Source organism: Strix uralensis, chromosome 4 (genome assembly GCF_047716275.1).
Source record: "Strix uralensis isolate ZFMK-TIS-50842 chromosome 4, bStrUra1, whole genome shotgun sequence".
Classification (NCBI taxonomy): domain Eukaryota; kingdom Metazoa; phylum Chordata; class Aves; order Strigiformes; family Strigidae; genus Strix; species Strix uralensis.
In genome coordinates, this window is record NC_133975.1 from 114,827,370 (window position 1) to 114,848,579 (window position 21,210).

A 21,210-nucleotide genomic window follows, 5' to 3' on the forward strand; every position below is an offset into this window, starting at 1 on the left:
CCTGGATTTTGCTGTATTAATTTCTAAAATTTCTCTCTAAGTAACTATCTTCTTTATGAAGATAGCTACCAGACATTAGCTACAGAGCCAATTTCCCTCCTAGCTTGGAGAAATTCAGACCTCAAACTAAGCTCCACCTTACGGGCCTCATCTTTACATCATGACATTGGCCGACCAATACAAACATTTTCTGATTAGCTGTCATCTTCTCCACACTACTGTAATCAAATCCAGTCTCCTGGCACAGAGGTGCAAGGCTGTCCTGACCTGGAGCTTGGCCGTCTGCGTCTGCAGGGCAGTGTTGTGCTCCTGCAGGAAGACATTTTGCTTCTGTAGTGTCAGGATCTGATTGTTGAAGGAGACGTTCTGTGTTTCCAGATGCTTCAGCTGTTCTTTAAGCAGCTGCTTCTCGGTATGCAGGGCTGCATTCTGAAAGAGAGATGGTATTGAAGGGGTGTCAGGAAGAAATGAAACAACTGTCCTGATCATTTGGACTCCTATCAAAGATAAGAACCAATTAGTGATGATCCTTCTACAACAAATGTGTAAAAGCAAACTCTTCCCAGCATTAAATGAATGTAGAACAGATGTTATACACAGGATTAATCACTGCAATGATGTTATACAAGATATGTACAGCATTAAAGTCCCATGCAGACCTAAGAGATACCCAAGGAATTCGGTAGACTTACGTGCTCCAGAAAACCCACCAGATTCCTATAGGCTCAAAAATCCAGTTCCCAGCAACCCACTCCTGACAGATAACAGCAAAAAGGAGAAGGCTTACATTCCTTTCCAGTTCAATTGCCCTGTCCTTTAGTTTCAGCAGCTCCATGGTAGCTTCTCGGTGTCCCGTTTCCAATTTCTCATTCATCTGGTGGTTGGGAATGAGTTTCTCTGCAGAATACCTCAGTGACTTCTGAGCATACTGCCCATCCTGTTGAGTCTGCTTAAGTGCATCAAAGTCCTTCTTTACCTGCAAAGCCAACAAGCAACAACCTTCAACACTGATTTAACAGTGGGATTTTATATTAATTATGATGGGATATGCAGTTCCTCTCTTGTACTGTAGGGACTAAGGGATTCAACAACCATTACCCTCACTTCACAGATGGGGAAGCTGAGACACAGTCAGGTGGAGGAATCCATGTCTCTCAGCCTCCAGTCAGGTGCCCTTTAACTCAAGCTCACTGTCACCTAACAAACAGACTGTTCTTAGATGAGATGTTTCAACTGCAGTCTTCCTCAGACTACACTTTCGTTAAACAAGGCAGATAAACAAGACCATGGCAATGAAAAAAACATGGGAAACCAGAGATCTGTAAATAGCTGTTATGTAAAAAACACTCCCGCCATGCCTCCAGCCCAACAATTTTTCTGAAATTGCTGCCATTATATAGAAATGGGCAAGAGAAAGCAGCCCAGTCAAAAAAGGTTTTGGGGAAAGGGGCGGGGGGGGGAAGTAGAGATAATTTATTCTTGCTAAGTAAAAAAAAAGAAATGCACGTGGCTGTGCAGAACTACATCGTGAAAAATTAAAAATCAGTTAACCTCTTACCACATTTAGATCATTCTGTAACTGCTGGTTCAAGTTCAGAGAGTCTTTCACTTGAGCTTCAAGCATTGCAATTTTTTCCTCTTTCACTGCTAGTGTTGTTCTTAGTGCTGATTCAGTTTTGCTCTCCAGAATCTTGTATTTTCTGAAAGGCATGAGAATAGCTTTCCAATGTCTGCCACTAGCACATGAGCCACCATCTGTATAGGAGACTTCACATTCACCCACTCCAAATCTCACCACATGTTACATTATATGTGTTTGCTTCTTCAGGAAAATTATTTCCTCTACTGCCCCAGATCGCTACTGATATATTTATAGCTGGGGAACCTGCTTTTGGAAAATCCAATCAACTTTAATAGAGGTAACGCCACCACGGTTCTACAGAAATATTTAAAGAGCTACATAACTTAAAAGAAAGTAAGTTTTTCTCTTTTTCCCCTAAATACGCTACAGAAATTTCTTCTCATGTCTCTTTTTTACACTCTTGACAAGGAGAAAAATCCACAGTAGATTCTAAAGACTCCTATGAGCTGGGTATGTTTCTGTAATTAGGTCTTACCAACAGGCCTATATACACATGGGTTTTTGAGGCTTCTTTGTTCATTACTATAGGACTTGCAATGGAATTCCTTGTAATCAGGAATTTCTTAGGCAACATCTGTGTTTATATTAACAGGTGGTTGGATCACCAGTTACATGGAGTAATGACAGACACTGCTTAATAGTCACTATTCTTACTTGTAAAGAGAATATGAGTAGGAATACACACTGAAATAGCTACCCAGCTACTCTACTGGGCAGTAGAGGGGGACTGTAGCAACAGCGGCCAGCAGGGAGAGAGAAAATGGCATTTCTTCCTTCCATTCATGAAAAAGTTTTGCAAAACTTGCAGTATATTGCCAAGCTTGCTACAGAAAAATAAACTTTATGTCCAAAATTGGTAAGGGTAATTGGAGTGAGACAGATGAGAACCAAAAAAGAAGGCAAAGGGCTTGAGTTAGGCTGAGGAAAAGCCTGCAGAGTCAAAAGAATGACTAAGAGAGCTCAGTTTCCTTACGTGTCATCATTGCCGTTGTCATCCTGTAGCAGCAGCTCTTTGTTCAATCCTATCTTCTCCAGTTCCTGGCTCAGTTTGTCCAGCTCACTAGACAACTGTTGACTCTTCAGCTTCTCCAGGACCAAATCCTGTAACAGCACTAACAGGATTAGCTGCTGTGCAAAGGGTGGTGATAATTATCTGGCACTATTGATTTTTTTAAAAAGTACTGAATCCTAGTTCCCACAAGGTCAGCTAAAATTCTTCATCAGTGACAGCTGAGTGCAGAATTACACTGATTGCTTTTATTTATAGTTTACTTGGAATAAATCTGAAAAATGCTTCTTTTGGCCTTTGTCTTGCTCACTGTACTGAATCACTTCTGCCAACACCGGCATCCTGCCTGCCTGCCTAAAGAGGGAATGTGTGCAGGCCAGGAGACACCCTGCCCTCGTGCCACAGAAGGGATTGTGTGCAGGTCAGGGGACACCAGCAGAGGGAGTTCCCACCTCTCACCTAGGACAAAAAGCCCTGCTGAAAAGCCCAGCCAACACTGGCACATAGAGAGAGTGACAGGACTTCAGTATGAAAGTTTCCTGAAATAATACCTAAGATGTTATTACCAAGGGACTTGGTAATAGTCCATTTTTACTACTGACTCTGAGTTTCTGACACATGGTAAATTACCGTCAAAATTAAAAAAGCATAATTACGTTGTCATGTAAGAGTAACAGTACAGCTCTGGAGATTAGAGAGCTTTGTCACTTATTCTGGTATCTTCTGGCCCATTCTGGTTTCATTTAGATTTCTTTGGAAGAAACTTAAGCAGAACCAGACAAGGAAGTCATATGAGGAGGAGATTTGATGGAGTTGTACCAGAAGGTATATTGGGACAATGTTTTGCTGTTATGCCAGTAGAGTGGTCTGTGTGGAAATGGCCTGAGAAGACATAATACCAGTCTCCATGCTTAAAAAGCACAATTATTTTTGGTGCATAAGCAAGTTCAAAGATTCCTATCATTCAAAATTCTCTGAAGTGGAAATATACCACAGAGAATTACATTGCTCATGTTTCTGCTCAAAAGTTTTCTTAAGGTGTGAAGAAAAAGCAACAAAGTTACTGAAGCACATCAAGTAAGAAAAAAATTATCCTTGGATATTAAACAGAAGCAAGAACGAAACTTTAAAAAATACTTTGTTAAACATAAACTGTAGGTATTCAATATTCCTCTGGTATCACAAATTTAGCCACATATTCATTCACATGGCAAGGGAAAAAAAAAAGGTAGGGTTAAGGTCAGTGCCAGTCCATGCTCTGGAAACAGGTCACTTCAACACCCACAAACTCCTTCTGTAGAATCTACAGGACGTAACTAAGGAAAAGAAGATATGCTTCTGTATGGGTCTGCACCACTGGAAACGTGCAAAAGGGGAAGATTAAAGAGGAGCCTTCTCAGTAATGTTATTTATTTATTTCTTTTTACAGAAAGTTGGATAGAAACACAACTTGCGACGGTTTCAATTTTCTCTGATAAACTGTTTTTCCTCCTCAAAATTACACTAATGCTTCAAAAACTAAAGTAAAATTAAATCTTCAAGTAAGTAATTGCTTATGGCATTAGTCTTGCTAAACTTATCTCACTGAGCTACCGCAGCATTGACCATTTTCCTTTGAATGCTCTTTCACAGGAAATCCTGTTTCTGGCAGGACAACAGCAACTGGGGCAGACAATGTAGGCAAGTTGCAACAACCTTAATCTGCTCATAGGTATTTATTAGAGTGTCAGGTTCTGGCACACACATCATTAATTTGCCAATGTGTGTATTTTTAAAAGATCACTACTAGGAAAAGTGCAATTACTGCATTCTGCAGTGGAGAGGGGTGCTGGAAGAGATTGCTGCTGCTTAAGAACAGAGCTGCTTAGCACGCTCTCACTCTGCAGGGAAGCTTTTGGGGAAAAACGCTGTACGTAGTTGTTAAGAAAAAACTTGGTGCAGCTGTTATTTGAAAGGATTAGGTTGGTCATCTGGGATGGTTCTTGCTAAGCCTGGTTTAGAACAGGGAAGTTAATGTGTCCTCAACAAGTGCTCTAATTTCTAGGCTTAAGAGTCAATCTCCCCTGCTGGAGCTCTCATGTTAGCAAACAATTTTGTGGTCACAAGGCTAGCGAAAGTATCAAAGTCTTTGTTTACAGCTACCACGTGGGAGCTGTGTCAAAACCCTATTCTGCATGAAAAAGATGTCATTTGGAGATACTGTGTTTGTGCACACAAAGGAGTACATCGCAGTTTTTGGCAGGTTCCACTTTCCAAGGCAACACTATCCAGTCATGGCTGTTAAAGCTGTGAAGATCTCCTAGCTCATGTATTAAATAGTCATGGGAGAGATGTCTCCCTTTGGTACTTCACAGCACTGAAATAAAAACCAGCATCATATTGAAACCAGTAGTATTACTTTGCTTACCTCTCTTAATGTAGCTAGTGTTCTTTTATCAATTGTAACTTGCTTTATGAGATCTTTATTGTCCTTTTCAAATTCTTTCAGCTTACTAGATGAATCTCTGAATCGAGCAATTTCCTTTTCTAGTGTCTTGTTTTCTTTCTCGGCAACAGCCAATTTTACTGTACTATCATCCAAAATAGCATCTTTCAGCTCCACTTGCTGCCAAAGCCTTTTTGTTTCTTTCTCTAGCGTTTTTTTGTCTTTTTCAAGTTGAGCCATTTCTTGTTCTAGGGCTTTGTTTTCCTTTTCTAACCTTTCTAGTCGTTTGGCAGAAATCTTCAGCTCCTCAAGGTTTCTCTGGAGGACCTGATTTTCACTCTCCATTCCCTGTACTTCTTTTTCTAACTCCTGGATCTTTTTGCTGCTGTTCTCCAGGATTTGCTGAAGCCTCTGGTTTTCAGAGTTGACACTCTGATAGCTTAGCTCCAGCCTCTCTGATTTCTTGCTCATTGCTTTTAACATTTCCACATTCTTTCTTAAGTCCTCTTTCTCCCTCTCCAAATCTTTATTTTCTGCTTCTATTTGTGCCATTTTTGTGCTGGTAAATCTCATGGTCTCCACCACCCTCCTGAGCTCCAGATTTTCTTCATCCAACTGCTTGTTGTCCCTTTCCAGGTCCCCAAGCCGAATGGAAATATTCTGCAACGTGTCCAGGGATTTTCTTAGCTTCCTATTTTCCACTTCGAGATCTCCATTCTCCTGCTCGAGAACTTCCACTTTTTCTGTCACTATTTTCATTGCTGCTGCCTTCTTTGTGAGCTGTTCATTCTCCCTCTCCAGCCGATGAAGCTCTTTTTCCATTTCTTCCACTCGTTCCACTTTTTCTTTAACCTGGTCAAAATCTTTTTGCAATTGTTTGTTCTCAAATTCCAGCTTGCTCAGTTTGCTACTAGTCTCTGTAACTGTTTCGTGAAGGATTTTGTTCTCTTTTTCAATATCTTTTACCCTTGCCTCACTGCTCACTTGAGATCTTTGTCTCAGGGATAAGACCACTTGATTAAGGTGATCGTTTTCTTGTTTAAGGTCCTTTATCTACATAAACAATAAAAAAGTCATGCAAATGTTACTCATCTACCTTACAAAGTGTGGTATAAATTAGTCCTGAAGCAGACAGATGATTGTTAACAAAACCGCGTTCATTTAACCCAAGAAAAATTTCTCAACAGTTTTCCCAGACTAAAACCAACAACCCAAACTAATGAAAAAAATTGTTACCTCTGGTAACCCGCAATTCTAACAAATTAAAAACAGTGCTATATTCCTGCTACCAGCTAAGAAGGTCGAAGCAGAGGAAGAAAGTAGACAGGGGACCTTCAGAGAACACCTTTGAGAAGATGCTTTGTTGGGAATCATTCCTAATAAAGGGTACCTTTCTGTCTAGGTTTACATTTGTCTTTGGGATCTGAAGACATAAATTATTTCTGATAAGGCATGAGAAACCCCAAAATGTTTGAAAATTTATAGCAATTATAGATGTCATTAAGGACACACTTTCTGTAACAACAATACATTTACCACACTGGTCAAATTTCAGCTGAAACAGTTGAGATTTAGACTGCAATTTGCATTTGATTCTTATCTAGACAACATCCACAGAAATTAAATCAGAATCTACCCTTTTTTGAAGATTGAGGATATTTCTGGTTTTACTTCCTGCCCTACCTATGAAGCATTCATTAATTCTTACCACAAAAAGTCTGTATGTGTCCTAACTGAAATTTATAACTTTGGTGGTAAAGTGCAGTTTCCCAAGTAGAAGTCTGATTAAGAATCCTTCAAGATGAAAAAGCACTACACAAATAAGACATTTTGTTATTTAATCTTCACCCCACAAAACTTTAAAAATTAAAAATTAATATAAAAATTAAAAAAATTTAATACAGGTTGAAAATATACAGACCAGTCTCCAGTGATCTGTGTCTGTATTTTCTTCACTAGTCAAATTAATACAGATGATATCTTGAATGAACCTGTAACAGGATAGTTTCAAGGCACTGCACATGAACTGCAGCATAGTAGTAAAAGCTGAGGGCATTTAAAACATCAATCCAGAAGACACACATGCTTTCTCAGCACCTCTTTAAATTAGAGCAAAAAGGGTTGGGTGGCTAAAAAAACCCAAACCAATCAGGACATATAGCTGGCAGGGAGCAATCTTCTGCAATAAAAAGGGGTTTTATTTGCACATCCCAAAACTTGTTGGTACCCCATTTAGCAAGGTCCGGGGCGCTTTTCCTCAAAGAGGGAAGGTCTGTCTTACAGCAGCCTGCAGATCCCCCTGTGGTAACAGGAGCAGTAGCTAGTAAAACATGGTGGGCTTTTCTGCTTGAAGACTTTTACCTACATTTGAACAAGTTCAACCTGCACTTAATGGCTCTCAAACCGACCTATCTCCCTGAGAGAACCAGATGCTCTAAATGCCATCAGTAAATTACCACTACTGAGTATATGCTTTTATATTACATTTGTGAATTTTTCACCTGTCTGTCTTTGTCAGCTTTTAGAGTCTCCATGATGACTTGTAGTTGTTCTTTATCTTTTATCAGCTCCTCACTCAAGGTCTCCAGATCCTGATTACTTTGCTTCTCTTTCTCAATTTGATTTTGCAACTTCTCAATCTGTGTGGAGAAAACACACCAGAACACCAGACACAGCTTGACACAATGACTATTTGCACTTAAAGTTATTCTGAAGACCAGAGAAGAATGAGATGGGGACTATGGCTGAAAGATGTAATCCCTCCCTTCTGCAGTCTCAGAGGAGGAAATGGACTGTTTTGTTTTTCTCACAGTGCCAAGAGTCTCCTTCATGCCTATTAGGATCAGAGCATATAAGGTACAGCAGGAAGAAATGCTTCACCGGCCTGCTTGATGCCCTGTTGCACTCCTGTTGTCAGTGATTAAGTTTCTAGTGCTCACCTTTCTGAGGGACTTGACTCATCCTAGTGTCTCCACCATTGAATGCTTTAATCTACCAGTAAATGCAGAGAAAGTTATTAAGACGATTCAGTGAGCAACAGAACTAAAAAAAAAAAATAATATCAGGAACAGAGGAAAAGCATTGGAGTTTCCAAGTTTGCCTTCCCTCTTCTTGTGCTCTGTTTGCCCTCTGTTTTCCCCAGTGGGTGACAATACTGGATTTGAATGATTTGTGAATAAGGTCCCAGTCCTACTATAAATGATCCCTCCCCTTTTGAAAGTTGTACTCATAATGCGCTAAGCACTGAAAAGCAGTAGCTCTTCAGTATTTAGAAGCGAGAGGTTCAGAGCGCTAGACTCCCCAAGTCAAGAAATAATCCTTTTTATGCTTGTAAAGTACTGTGAGCACCTACAGTTCCGCACAAGTATCAGCTCATTTTTTGTTTTGCTATTATGAACTTTGCCAACAGTGAAAATGTCAGTGAAAAAGGTATTAACAATAATTCTTACAAGTGGGAAATAGCTGCAGGCTGGGCTCTGCCTATGTCAACACGTGCCTCATTACAGGAAGTGTTTAAACAAGCAGGGGCTGCCCAGATTGGAGATAAGAAGGGCTTAACAGTTAGAAATGTAACCATGTTAAGGTTCACTGGCCTCAAAGGAGCTGTTCAGAGAAAGCTGGAACAAACTCAATAACTCAGCAATAGCTGGTCTTCATTGGCACCTCTCAGAAAACTGGAGGCAAGCAAGAAACTACTGTTTACAGCTTGTTTCAGTCCAAGAAGTCAGGAATGCAGAGAAAACATAAAGGTGCCTGGACTGCTACTACTTGACTATGCCTGAAAGGAGGGTTTTCTATTATTAGTTCATCTGAAAACCTGGCAAGAAAGGAAAAAAAATATATACATTACTTTTCCTTCATATCATCTCCTCTTGTACTACCTGAATAATCCTGTTTTGGCTACATGATCCTTCCAAGATAGCCATGCATACTGAAACAACACTTTTTGAAAGTCTCAGACTGACAAAATCTGACTCCACTCAAACCACTTTAGGGAGGCAAAATTTTACTATGGGTATCTCAGAAAAGTTATCAAAAAAACACCAAACACAGAGGCACACAACATTTGAGAAAAAAAACTTATTTATCTATTGTCCTATGACTTTATATGTGCTTGTCTTTAACAGTCCTTTAGAACTGCTGCCCTCTCCTCTGCCTACTGTAGTAACCATTCTGCAACGAATCAGCTATTTCCCTTATTATTCCCCTTTCTCCTAGCACACCTCCTGTGGACATGCATACCCTCTAAGTAAGGGGATACATGTGTGAGAGAAATATAAAAACACGCTAGAGAAACAGAAGATTAAAAACCAAAACCAAATTCAAACATCTCAAGATTATTTTACGTATCAAGTATCAGGTCTCTGTACATTGAGAGACAACTGTATGCCTTGCACAGACTACAGAATACTGTCTACTAGCATTTTTCCCCAAATCTCCCTGAATGGGAGGTGAAGTCCAGCAGCTTGACTGGCCTGTGCTATTCAGTCAACAGCTCCTATCATATTCTGTATTTCTCTGGTGAAGAGTTCATGCATTTCAATTGCTCTCAATAGTAGTAGTTTTACTTGTTATTTTTTTACTCGTTGGTCTGATACAGTGTCCCCTTTCACCACCCAGGCATTCCCCACTACTGCTTTTTGCCTTATTTAACTACCAGACCTATAAATGACCCCACCATGTCAACGCATTCATCATCATCAAAAACATCAGACTAATTCTGCAATCACAACTGTTGGCACCAATATAGTGCCAGAACAAGAGGTGCCCACAGGAATGTGCCTGGGGCAAAGCCAAAGGTTGACCACAGTTGTTCAAGTGACTTAAATTGCTGTATACCACAGGTATCTGCTGAGTACTTTATATGCCTTGATCTCAAATTTTAAGCATGTAAATTAGAGCTGGAGTGAATTACTCATACAAAACAGGTCATAAATGGGAGTGTGGAAGGAGGACTACAGTAAACTGAATTTTTGCAGTTTTTCTTGTTCACAGAAGAAAGCCAAGAAGCAGAACTGGTATCTCAAGTTGGCAAAAGAATCCCTCCAGAAGATGGAATGATGCAGTGATGTATACCTGTTCTCCTTTGCAGAAAAACTGGCACTCTGCTAGTTACAATCCATGACCAGCATTTCATATACAGACTCTTTCTCCCCTTGTTCGTTAAAGCATTCAGTTAGCCCATAGGCAGGCCAGAGAGGTCTGCAATCTTCATTTCAGTGTCACACACAGAGGTTACAGCAATAATAGGAAAAGGAGAAATGAGCCTTATATTCTAAATAGTTTAGCAAAGGTAGGAAGGTGGAAAACACTGACATGGAAATTTTTTATACTCAGACTAGCAAGCATCCTCCTTCCCCACTGGCACTTGGCTCAATTAATCAGAGTTTAAGATGCAAGTTACTAGCCAGACAAAAATAAAGGTAGTGGTTGGGGGTGAACTCAGCACTGTTTCACAAGGACAAGCACTGAGCTGGCATTTAAGCTAAATGTAATCACAGTTAATAATAGAGTGTAACACACATATATATAAAAATAAATTGAAGAAGTGATGACTTTCATGTTTGTTACAAAGATTAAAAGATCTTTGCAGAGAGGGAGACACAAGAGAACTTCTAATAGCCAAAAGGACAAGACAAAAAGAAAGAGGTGGTCCAGGACTATGGACAGCAAAAGAAGACTTATTTAAAAATACACTAACCGGAATTCACTTGTGTGATTTATTTAACTTTCATGGAAACAATATTAAAACTTTCAAGCAAACAAAATAGTTCTACATAGCCATGGCTTCCTTGCCTAGTAGTGACTGCCATAAGATGACAAAAAGGGACACAATCGATAGTATAATCCGACAGGGGCAAATGAGCACAGAAAAACAGCTTTTACAAAACAAGAACAGTCACTTTTGCTTACAAAGATGCACGTATGTAGGCAGAAGTAGAAGGCAATAGAATACACCAGTGTTACAATGCAATTAAATAGATGAGCCCCGAAACATGCCCAGTCTTCTGGGGAATACCCTGCAATCCCTCACAGTTCAGGAATGCCATACAGCCCTGGGTACACTGTGTTTAAAAACCTGAGAGGTCTGTTCCTGTGAGCAAATTTACCTTTTTGCTAAGCTGCTGATTTTCTTTTTCCAGTTCCACAAACTTTAGGCTGCTCTCTCTGGAAGTCAAGGAGGCATCTCTCAGCTCTTGGATTGTGTTCTGCAGGCTCTGATTATCCTTCTCTAGCTTCAGTATGCGACTCGAAGCACATTCATTCAACTCAAACACAAAGGACTTTCTGGCTGTTGAAACATGAGAATCAGAAGATGGCAGTAACCAGTTCACAAACATATCCTTTCCTAGGTCCTTAAGATTCACTTGTATGAAGATAATTGCAGTCAGATCCTTATCATTTCAGCTTGACTGCTAAGTAAACACTGTTAAAAACAGAACCCATTTTCAAAGGTAACAATTAAGACCTTTAATAAATAGGGAAGTATCTGAACAGATAACCATCTTAAAAGTTACTTTCTTAACTCTTCTTCAAGTTGCTTTAGCCATGTTAGCAGTGTGTTTAGTGTTAGTAGCAAAATATACTTTGATATGCTCTCATACTTCCATCAGAGAAAATAATTTGAGGCAGAAAGTAAAACCACTGCAAAGTGTTTGCTAAAACAGCAAGATGGTACACTTCCAAAAGCTAATGAAAACTTAGGTAGTCAATCATATTTAGTCATGGAAAAAATTCTTACAAAAGCGAGTTCCAATGCTTATCATCACAGCTACTTCATCAAGAATATGCTGAATCAGGGAGGATATTTTACTAACAGGTACCTAGGCACAAGACATTCATCAGAATGTTGACCATAGACAACTGTCTGAAGTTGAAATCTCAAAACTAACTAAATTTACGCAAGTTTTACAACAGAGATGTTATTTCACTCTAAATGTCTGTAGATCAAAAGTCTCGCTACCTCTCAGCCTCAACTCCTAGCAGCAAAGCCTCATTGTTCTGTTCATTTCTTTGCTCAGCACCTGAATAAGAGCAACCCTCTGTTTCACACGGAATAATTGCTACCCTTCACCTCAAAACCACGTTTCACATGAATTTGACTTTAACATTGTCTTCAAGTCTCATAAAATTATTCACTCCTGATACTTAATCAGCAGTATTACATACAGCACACTGAGTTCTTTAGAACTCACAGGTTTCTGAGAATGGTAAAATCCCATTTGTCTCTTTTACGGAGCATCACCTGGAAAGTTTTGGACAAATTAAGACTCACATAGTAAACATTAACTAAATACTCCAGTTGAGTTCTGTCCTGAAGCAAAGCCCATCTAAATTACTTTTTCCCATGCTTATTTTTTAAATGATTTTGAATAAAATATTCCAAACTAGCAGGTAAAATTTTCTGCTACACCCTTGCAGACTCAACTTGAAATCTAGGAACAGGAGGTTTTCCAGAAGAGCTTTGCAGACTGACTTCATTTGTACAAACAAGTTGCATTCAGAACAGCAATGTGCATTGAAATGGAACTTCTTAAAGAGAATTATTGTAAAAGTAGGACAGCACTTCTGTAAAATAATGTAAAGTTTCAAAGTTTAGTGTTCGCATTAAAATCAGGCTTCCTTCACTAATTTCTTTTTCCTACTGAATACAAAAGATTACTGATGTTCTCAGTTCCTCTTATGCTCTTTTTCTCTGGTTAATCAGAGAGGTTCTGGAGCTGCAGTGCTGAAATGCTAATCATCAGTGCAGTGAAGGAATCTCATCTTTTTTCATTTTTTTTTAAACCGCTCTGTTGAGCAAATTTTGAAAGTTACGTTTCACAGAAATTAATAAATAAGAGATAACAAAACAAAACTAGCATCTTTCCTTCCATTACATCACTTGTGAAACCAAATCAGGAAGGGGACAAAACTTGCTATCTGAAACAAGACAGAATATAAGATAGTTTTACATTCTCTTGAAATAAGCTTCATCAAAACTTGTAAGTTTTGACAGTGTTTTTTCCCCACTGACTAATATAATAAGCAATATCCTTGATTACACCTAAGGAGGAATAGAGTGCCATTCACTCCTCAGGCTAAGGTAAACCTGCTTTGCAAGATTATTAATTAAAAGTATCAATTAATTAGCCATTAATCTTTGTAAAGAGAACTCAGATCCTAGACAGCAAGTAGATTTGAGAATTGATATCAGGCACACATTCTTTTACAAAACAAAGCTGCTATTCTAGACAGCTTTACTGAAAACTGAACACCTGCTTACTCTAATTTATTCCTTTGTCTTCAAGTTAAACTGTTCCTGGTACATAAAGCCAAACACATAAGTCTTAGCAGAATCAGGTGAGTAATCGATAAAACCTGCAAGGTGAATTGCAAGAAATAGCTTATATTTCCCACATTCCATTTAGCATTGTTATTTAGGCTGGTATTATGGACACAATGAATGTTAGACACAGAAACCAATGCTAAAACCTGACTACTGAAGGAAGCATTAGTTATGTTTGTGACAGTTCCAGAAATCAAATCAACCATTCAAAAAAACCAGTTATTTTAACTGTACACATTTTTCAGTATCTAGTAAAAATAAATGACTTCAGCACACACTACTTCCTGGGACTTAAAGACCAGCTAATTGTCTGTACTAATTGTACTAAAGAATACTAAAGATCACAGAATCCTCCCAGCCATTCAGTTAGCAATATCCAGTGTTTGGTATGACATTTCTGCTGTCTCATTTACAAAGTCGCTTTTTAAAAATCATTTTACTTAAAAGTCATTCTCTTGGTGACGAATAAAATAAAAGGAAAAAAAATTTAATGCTTTCAAAAGAAAGTGAAAGAAACTAGAATGAATACATTTTAGAAGTTCCAAAAAACTAAGTTCAAAGTGAAGTGGCTGAATGAGGGAAGTTCTCCAAGTTGGACTGGACTTCTGTTCCCATCTACTCTGAAAGAGACCACAAACACAACAACACTATCAACACAACATCAGCTACCCCAGCTGGTACTCACTATCTGCAAGATCTGTGCTTTTAGACAGTTGTTCTAGTTCCCAGCCTAGGTGTGCAGACTCATTCATGCTCTGTTTCTGTGCGATCTCCAAGACCATGTTCTCCTCCAGCAGCTCTTCAATTCTCTTCTTGTCTGTGTCCCGGTCCTGTGAAAGACACACATGAATGAAAATACACATTCAGCTTATCCATAAGATTGTTCTGGCAGCTGAACTGCTACAAGCACAACGCATGTTGGAAGGTAGAAGAATCTCCTTATACACTGTGCTTTTACACTGAAATACATGTACAGCATTAAACATTTGCTGTGGGCTACCATACGTGTCACAGAATGCAGTGCAAAGACACCAGACTGGCCCTGTTCAGAGTCAGCTCAGGTCCATGATACACTTGGAGGGAGGATGACGGGAACGAGAACATACTGGGTGATGACAGGACCAGTATAAGCCAGGGCTAGTAAGGCAGGCTGGATTCAAGCTGTCTCCAGAACTAAGCTCTTCAAAACCATGTATCATCATGCACTGACACACTAGACGTATGGATTGGCAAGTAACACCTGCCTCATAATCTGGGTTTTAAAATATCCAGAAAACAGATATGGAGAATGAATCCATCGTTGCTCCTTGTGATTATTTTGGCCATTTGCATTTGTGGGAGCTTAAGTGGTGCCTGAGAGGGTCCCAAATTTTCAGAAAGCATTACACAAAAATTCAAGTCACCCAGAAAAGCATCATTCAAAATCACTGTCCACTTTTGAAAAGCTGGAGCATGACATGACCCTTATAATGCCCTGAATCAGTTATTAAACCTAACTCCACACAGCACCCTCAACATCTTTGTTTCCAACAGACCCTGTTGGAAGGCCTATGCAGCTAAACCCCTACACAGTTAAACCCACAAGAATTCAAAACACAGTGAGTAAGAGGAGGACGTCTAAGTAAAATACAAGAGATGAAAGAGTTCCTTATGATTTCTAGTGGGATTATAAAATCCAATGTTGCTTTTTGTTTGTACACAATAATATGCCACTTCTTACGTTTTCCTGTATATGAAGCAATAAGCCATGTGTCTGATTTACAAAGAAATAAATTTTGAAATGTTCTGGCTTTTATGGTAGTAATGGATTCTTAAACTCACTGTAATGGCTAGGAGTTTTGTTTCCAACAAGAAAGATAATTTCCTACAGTAGATTTCATTTCCTGTATCTAAGAGATTTCTACTTAACTGACACATTTTAACACCTCCCTTACCAATACGGACGAAAGCAATCTGTATTTTAAAATTGTGATATACCTTCTTGCATAAAATTCAGTCTCACACAAAGTAGCATTGGCAATATTTACAATGTTAACATTACAGTATTTCAAGAATTCATGTACACAAAATTCAAACTAAAGGCTTCTAAAAGCACTGTTGATTTATTTGCCTGTTTCCACTGGTTTCTGTGACATGAATCTGTGACCTAGTATAAAAACAGAAGTTCAAAAATTAGCATAATGAAAAGAGGGCATACCAGCTCTACATCATGAAGTTTGGATTTCAACTGCAAATTTTCCTTCTCTAATTCATGGAGTTTATCACCACGAGCTCTTGCCATTGTTAGCTGTTCTTCTAGCATGGCCTTTGTTTCAATTAATATGATGTTGTCCTCTCTTAACTCCTACAGAGAAAAGGTAACAATGTTAATTTCTTTACATAAACTGACTTTTCAAAGATGAGCTGGCTTTCATAAACTGACATTGCAAAACACAAGAAAGAAATTTGACATGTTTCTCGGTTTCATAAAAATGTTTTTACCTGATATTTTTATGGGAGATATTATGTTTAATTATCTGTGAGCCATTAACGCAAGTAAATCTAATATTTCTTATTGCTTTTTCCTGAATTTTAGAAGTTTAATGGAGTTCTTTTTGCTTTATATGAGGCTAGATCAAGAGGTGCACCAAAGAGACTCAAGACACAGAGGAGCAACTGTTCAATTCCAATTCCACTGTTACAATACCATTTCCTTAGCATACTCATCATAATTTCCACTTTCCTGTTTCAAAATAGATTATTTACTTTCAAGTTATACATGTTATAGTGTATTCAAAACATGCTGGGGAGCACTATCCATTAATATATACTATGGCCATATCCCTGTTTCAGTACACTTACATGTAAATGTCTGTTTATTAAAATTTCTCTCTCATGAACAGAAATTCAATTCACTTAAACAAAAGAAGTTGTTTTATACTTATCACTTAACACACACCCTGCCCCAGCCCCAATAAACACGAGCATTAATTGCACAAGCCATGTTGCTTATCACCTTTTTGATCTGTTTTCACTGAGTACGAGTTTAACTTATTATTCTGCTGTAGCAACAGCATTAGAAACAAGTTAATTACATTGCGCTCTGAACGTTCTCTGCAAAGCAACAAATGAAGCTGTGTATTCAAGTATCTTATCTCCAGAAACAGGAAATGTTCAAAGCATAAAACCTAGCCATGTATTCTTGGTCATGTTTTAAACACATTTATTAAATTATGTCCTATTTCAAGCTATAGTACCTCAGTGCTAGCTTTTACTCTTATTGATCCTCAGATAAGTCTTGAGTCAGAGACAGAATTTTCCATGGCAGGAACACACCAGCATTTAAAAGATTAAATGTATACAGGAAGGATTTTTGCCCCAAAGAGTTACAACAGGGCAAGAAGTAGATTACTTGACTCTCTAAAGAAATTTCCTTTTTTCTCGCTTTGCTTTCCTCTCTCCTTTCCCGCTGCTCCAATGAAATATGCAAAACCAGACAATGTGCACACAGGCAGGATGAAACGCTTATGGCTTGACAAGTTTATTCCTGGACAACTGTCTTCAAAATGTGAAGTCTCATCAGTGTTCATGTCTGCTTTCTCAGACCACAAACATCCAAACCAAGTAGATTCCTGAAAGATCACCAGGCATGAGCAAATCACTTTCACTGCTTAATCAGCAACTACTTTCTCATTTTTCAGGGTAGAATCAGCCTTAAGAAGCCTTATGTGGTTCAGTTATTTAAAAAAAAAGAAAAAAGAAAAAGAAAAAGAAAAAAGAAGATAGCTGTAAAGCACAAGTTAAGAGTGTCTGAAGACAGCCACTCTCCTTTCCTTTTGATAATACAGGTCACCGTGATTTAATAGCCTTATATAGAAAGTAGTCTTAGTTGTTTGCAGCATCTTGACTGTAGATGACATAATATGGAAAGTCTACCTTATGCAGCACCATATTGTCCTTGATCTCCCAGTGCATCAACTACCAACTTGCAAACTATGAGAAGAAATATATTTCCCTACCTCAGTAGCATTAAAAGGACAAGTATGTTAGTGCTTGTGAAGTGGTTCAACTACTGCAGTTAAAATGTCTGAGTATGCAAGTAACTAAAATAATAACAATACTGAAACACTAATTTTATAGAACCAGCATTTTGGGCCAAGTCTGATCTAACAGGGTCACTTCGGGGTGGGCAAACTAAAAAGGCTGACACTAACAGATGACAGACCAGAGGAAGTAGACAACACAAAAAGTTCTGGGTGTCATGTAAGCTGCCAGAATACCTGAAATGAAACAGCAATATGACAAGAGTTTAGTTTGCCAGATCATCACACTCAATCTGGACCACAGCCCTAAGAAGTAAGGTGGTGTCTGACCTCAAAAACATGGCCTCAGAACTATTCCCAGAACTGCCTACCAAGCAGGAACTAGTTATTTTAGTGTCTCATGAAGAGTCAAGCTACGTGCCAAGCACATACACATATCAAGGCTGTGGTACAAACCACACATCACTGGGAGCTGCAATACATGGAAGACCGAAGCACTTTCCATCAAGCGCCCAGGAGGGGTAGACATGTCAGTTCAAAGCAGTTCTGATGAAATCTTTAATTAATAACCTGGTGGAAATCCTCCTATGGCAAGGTCAACATGGCTCACTGGTGTACCCATGATCTGAGGTTGTCTTAATATTGGAAAGTTCATGTAATTTAAGTAATTACTCCATGTGAGCTTTGTAGAGTTACATCTCAAGGCCTGGAAGGTAAAACTGTCCTAAAACATGTCAGCACTAACATCTCCCAGAAGTTGCTGGGATAACATAGTTGACCTAAAAACATGTCTGGCTACAAATCACACTTGTTAGACAATCAGCAGGTGATGGTCATAGGGTAGTGGTGCTTAACAAACCCACCAACATTATTCTGTAAATGTTTTTAAATTGACAGCAAAAGAGCTGGTTGTGGATTTTTTTTTTTAAATACACTGAATTTATTAGGCAAGGGCTTAAAAAAACCTTTTGTTTTATATCACTTAAATTGTGACGGTTTAATATCCAACATACATAATGCTGCTTTTGTAATTTCTAAAATAAATTACATATTGTGCTTTGATCCTGTATCACTGTGCCTTGGAATAGCTTTAAGAATGTGCAGTATGTACCCATATGGTTACAATTATCGCTGGGGGTAAGCGGTTGAACAATCAGGGTGTGTTGCTACTGGAAAACATTTTCAGAAACTAAAGTAGCAATCAGATTGTTTAAATCTGACACTAGAGAATTTGCACACACATCCAGACCTAGTTATTAAACAGAGTTCAAAACTTCCCTTCTGGCCGTTCAGAAGCTGCCGTATTGAGCCATGACACAGTTAACACCTTGTGACAATAAAACATTGCTTTGGACAGCTATATGAAAACATAAGAGATGTTTTTGCTTTTTTTCACGTTCACAGAAATTCCTCCCATCATCCCGCATGGAAACATGATTGCAGTGAGGAGCAGGAATAATGGGCAAGGCAGACTCCCTGGCCTCAGAAAATAATCTGATCTCCTGGAGCAGCACAAGTTTCAATGGAGAGGAATGCTGGAGGGAAGCTTTACATTGGAGAGAAGCACCTCCTTGGAGGAAGCCCTGCACTAAGCCTGCTCCTCCACATTCACAGTTTCAACCTCATTAAGCCACCCCAGCAGGAAGGTCTCCAGAGCATATTCATATCCATGTTCCTTGAACAATGGTCAAATTAAAACGTCATTTCTGAACAGCTTTGTCAAGACATACAGAGAAGGAAAACAACACACATGCCTAAATGTGTTACGTTCACATAAAGACTTGCTCCTTTTGCACTCCTTCCTGCAAGAGCTCCTTAAATCTCTTCCTGCCGCCACTGCTGATTTGTATTATGTGCTTTCAGAAACTAGTTGTAAGCTTGCTCTCAATTCCTAAAGCTTGTCACGGTATCATACACAGAGCACATTCCATGCTTTTTGCTCAAACTACCAAATGTGTATGTGAACTACAAGAAGGAAAAGATTCTTAAGTGTTTATTTAATAGGTTTCTGCATTGATGCACAAAGGTAAAACCACTTTTTCTTCTCACTTATCCATTTGGTACTGCTTATTAACATCCCTGTCAAGACTCCATGAGCTTTAAGGTATCACATTACCATAGAAAAGTGGCTTATGCTGTACTTTATGCACCTACATTTTCATTGCTGTGTCTCTAAGATTTGTTCAAGTCTTAAGACTTAGAGCTTAGGAAGCCAATCACAGCCAGTAAATGCCATGAGATGAATCAGCACTGTACTGTCTAGTAGTAAAATTCTCTACCATGTTACATCCCTGTACAAATCTTACAACTTGGAATTGTAAGCCAAATTGTAGGTCTTTGAGGGAGTGGGAGGAATCTTAGCAGATGCTGAACTGACTCCAGCCATTAACCCTTCTTTTAGAGGGGCAGAGGATTTGAGACAGATGAGGGACCATGGGAAGTTGGATACTGGCTACTATGCACAGGCTTTGTGCTACTCCATGACCATAAAAAAGACAGAATAGTGCCCTGTGGAATCCTCTGAATGTATCAGCATGAAACCAGTGGAGTTTGCCTGACGCTGCCACTGCTCCACACTGGCAGTCCGTGGCTGTGCCAAGACCTGATCAATGATGGAAGAGGGAGTGGTGAGAATGTGAAACTCTCTGGCTATTCTAGACCACAGAGCAGCCTGCAGACAGCTGTGCAATCCTGCCTCATATTAGAAGACCTCAGTCCCTACAGCAGCGACAACTATTGCTAGAGGCCCCACTGTGGCCCAGAATTGGAAAAGTGCCATATCAATGGGAAATAATCTTGGTCTCACTACTGTATTTCAGGGAGGTATACTTGGAGAGCCAGCACTCATCTCTGACATTCAACACTTTCACCAAAAACTGACAGGTGGAAGAGGGAATGAGGAAAATTGGAACAAAGTTGAAACTGAAGTGGAGGTCTCTTTCCTGAATGGTATGTTAAGCAAGACTAGCATGCAGACAGCAGAGCAGGGAACTGCTGGCTCTAGGACAAGCAAGGAAGCTGAGAACTCAGGAACAGAAATATCTACTCCCTTGATCTCAGACAAAGACTGAAAAACTCCTCTCCTAGCTCCAGCTGAATTATCTGAGTAGCAAGTAGAAGCTAAGTGACTCCAGTGCACTGCCAAAAGGGAAATGTCAGGATGCCACACTGATAGGTAGTGTGCCAGGTTAACGCACAACTGATTTGCCAGCTTGAGGGAGGAAAACAGAGAGAGACAGAGCTACACGCTTCTAATGTAAACTGGGAATTACTGAAAGGGAAGACAGGCTTTTGCAGGCTATTACTACATTTAACAACCATCCACTGTAGTGAACCTATTCATAAGAAGCAGCAGCTAGCTGGCCCCTTAGGTTAGAGAGGGAAAAAAAACCAAACACCTACAAAGTAGAGTTTATAGAGCAGAAGTAAGGTCTGTGTTCTCAGCCAGAGGTCTGGCAAATGCGAGTTTCAGCATCACTCTTCTACCTCAGACTTGGGATTTTATCTAATTATAGTGAGGTGGTCAATTACTGAACCTCCATATGTTCACCAAGTCTGGATATTTATTTAACTTTGGCTTAAGTGTTATGCATGTGGTATTGAGAGTTCAGATGAGAATGGCTCAAAGAACTGAAAAGAAATAAGAGCAGTCTGATCTAAATTTAAGGTCAGCCATGCTGTGAGCAATGAGTTTGTCTAGATGATCTTCAAGGTCCTTTCCACCTAAGTTAATTAATAATTCTAGGAGGGGCATAACTGCAGGTAACTAAGCTGAGTAACTGG

General features: G+C 39.2%; 1 protein-coding gene across 2 annotated transcripts in view; it reads right to left on the minus strand.

Moving 5' to 3' along the window:
• CCDC88C (coiled-coil domain containing 88C) overlaps window positions 1-21,210 on the minus strand; it is a 107,497-nt gene that overhangs the window by 22,224 nt on the left and 64,063 nt on the right. For both annotated transcript variants that reach the window (XM_074868615.1, XM_074868614.1), the window contains exons 11-19: window positions 15,603-15,749; window positions 14,091-14,235; window positions 11,187-11,368; window positions 7,578-7,715; window positions 5,059-6,129; window positions 2,616-2,743; window positions 1,559-1,700; window positions 788-976; window positions 268-429 (exon numbers count right to left, since the gene is read on the minus strand). In XM_074868615.1, coding sequence (XP_074724716.1) covers window positions 268-429; window positions 788-976; window positions 1,559-1,700; window positions 2,616-2,743; window positions 5,059-6,129; window positions 7,578-7,715; window positions 11,187-11,368; window positions 14,091-14,235; window positions 15,603-15,749 — 2,304 coding nt within the window. The remainder of the gene's footprint in view (window positions 1-267; window positions 430-787; window positions 977-1,558; window positions 1,701-2,615; window positions 2,744-5,058; window positions 6,130-7,577; window positions 7,716-11,186; window positions 11,369-14,090; window positions 14,236-15,602; window positions 15,750-21,210) is intronic.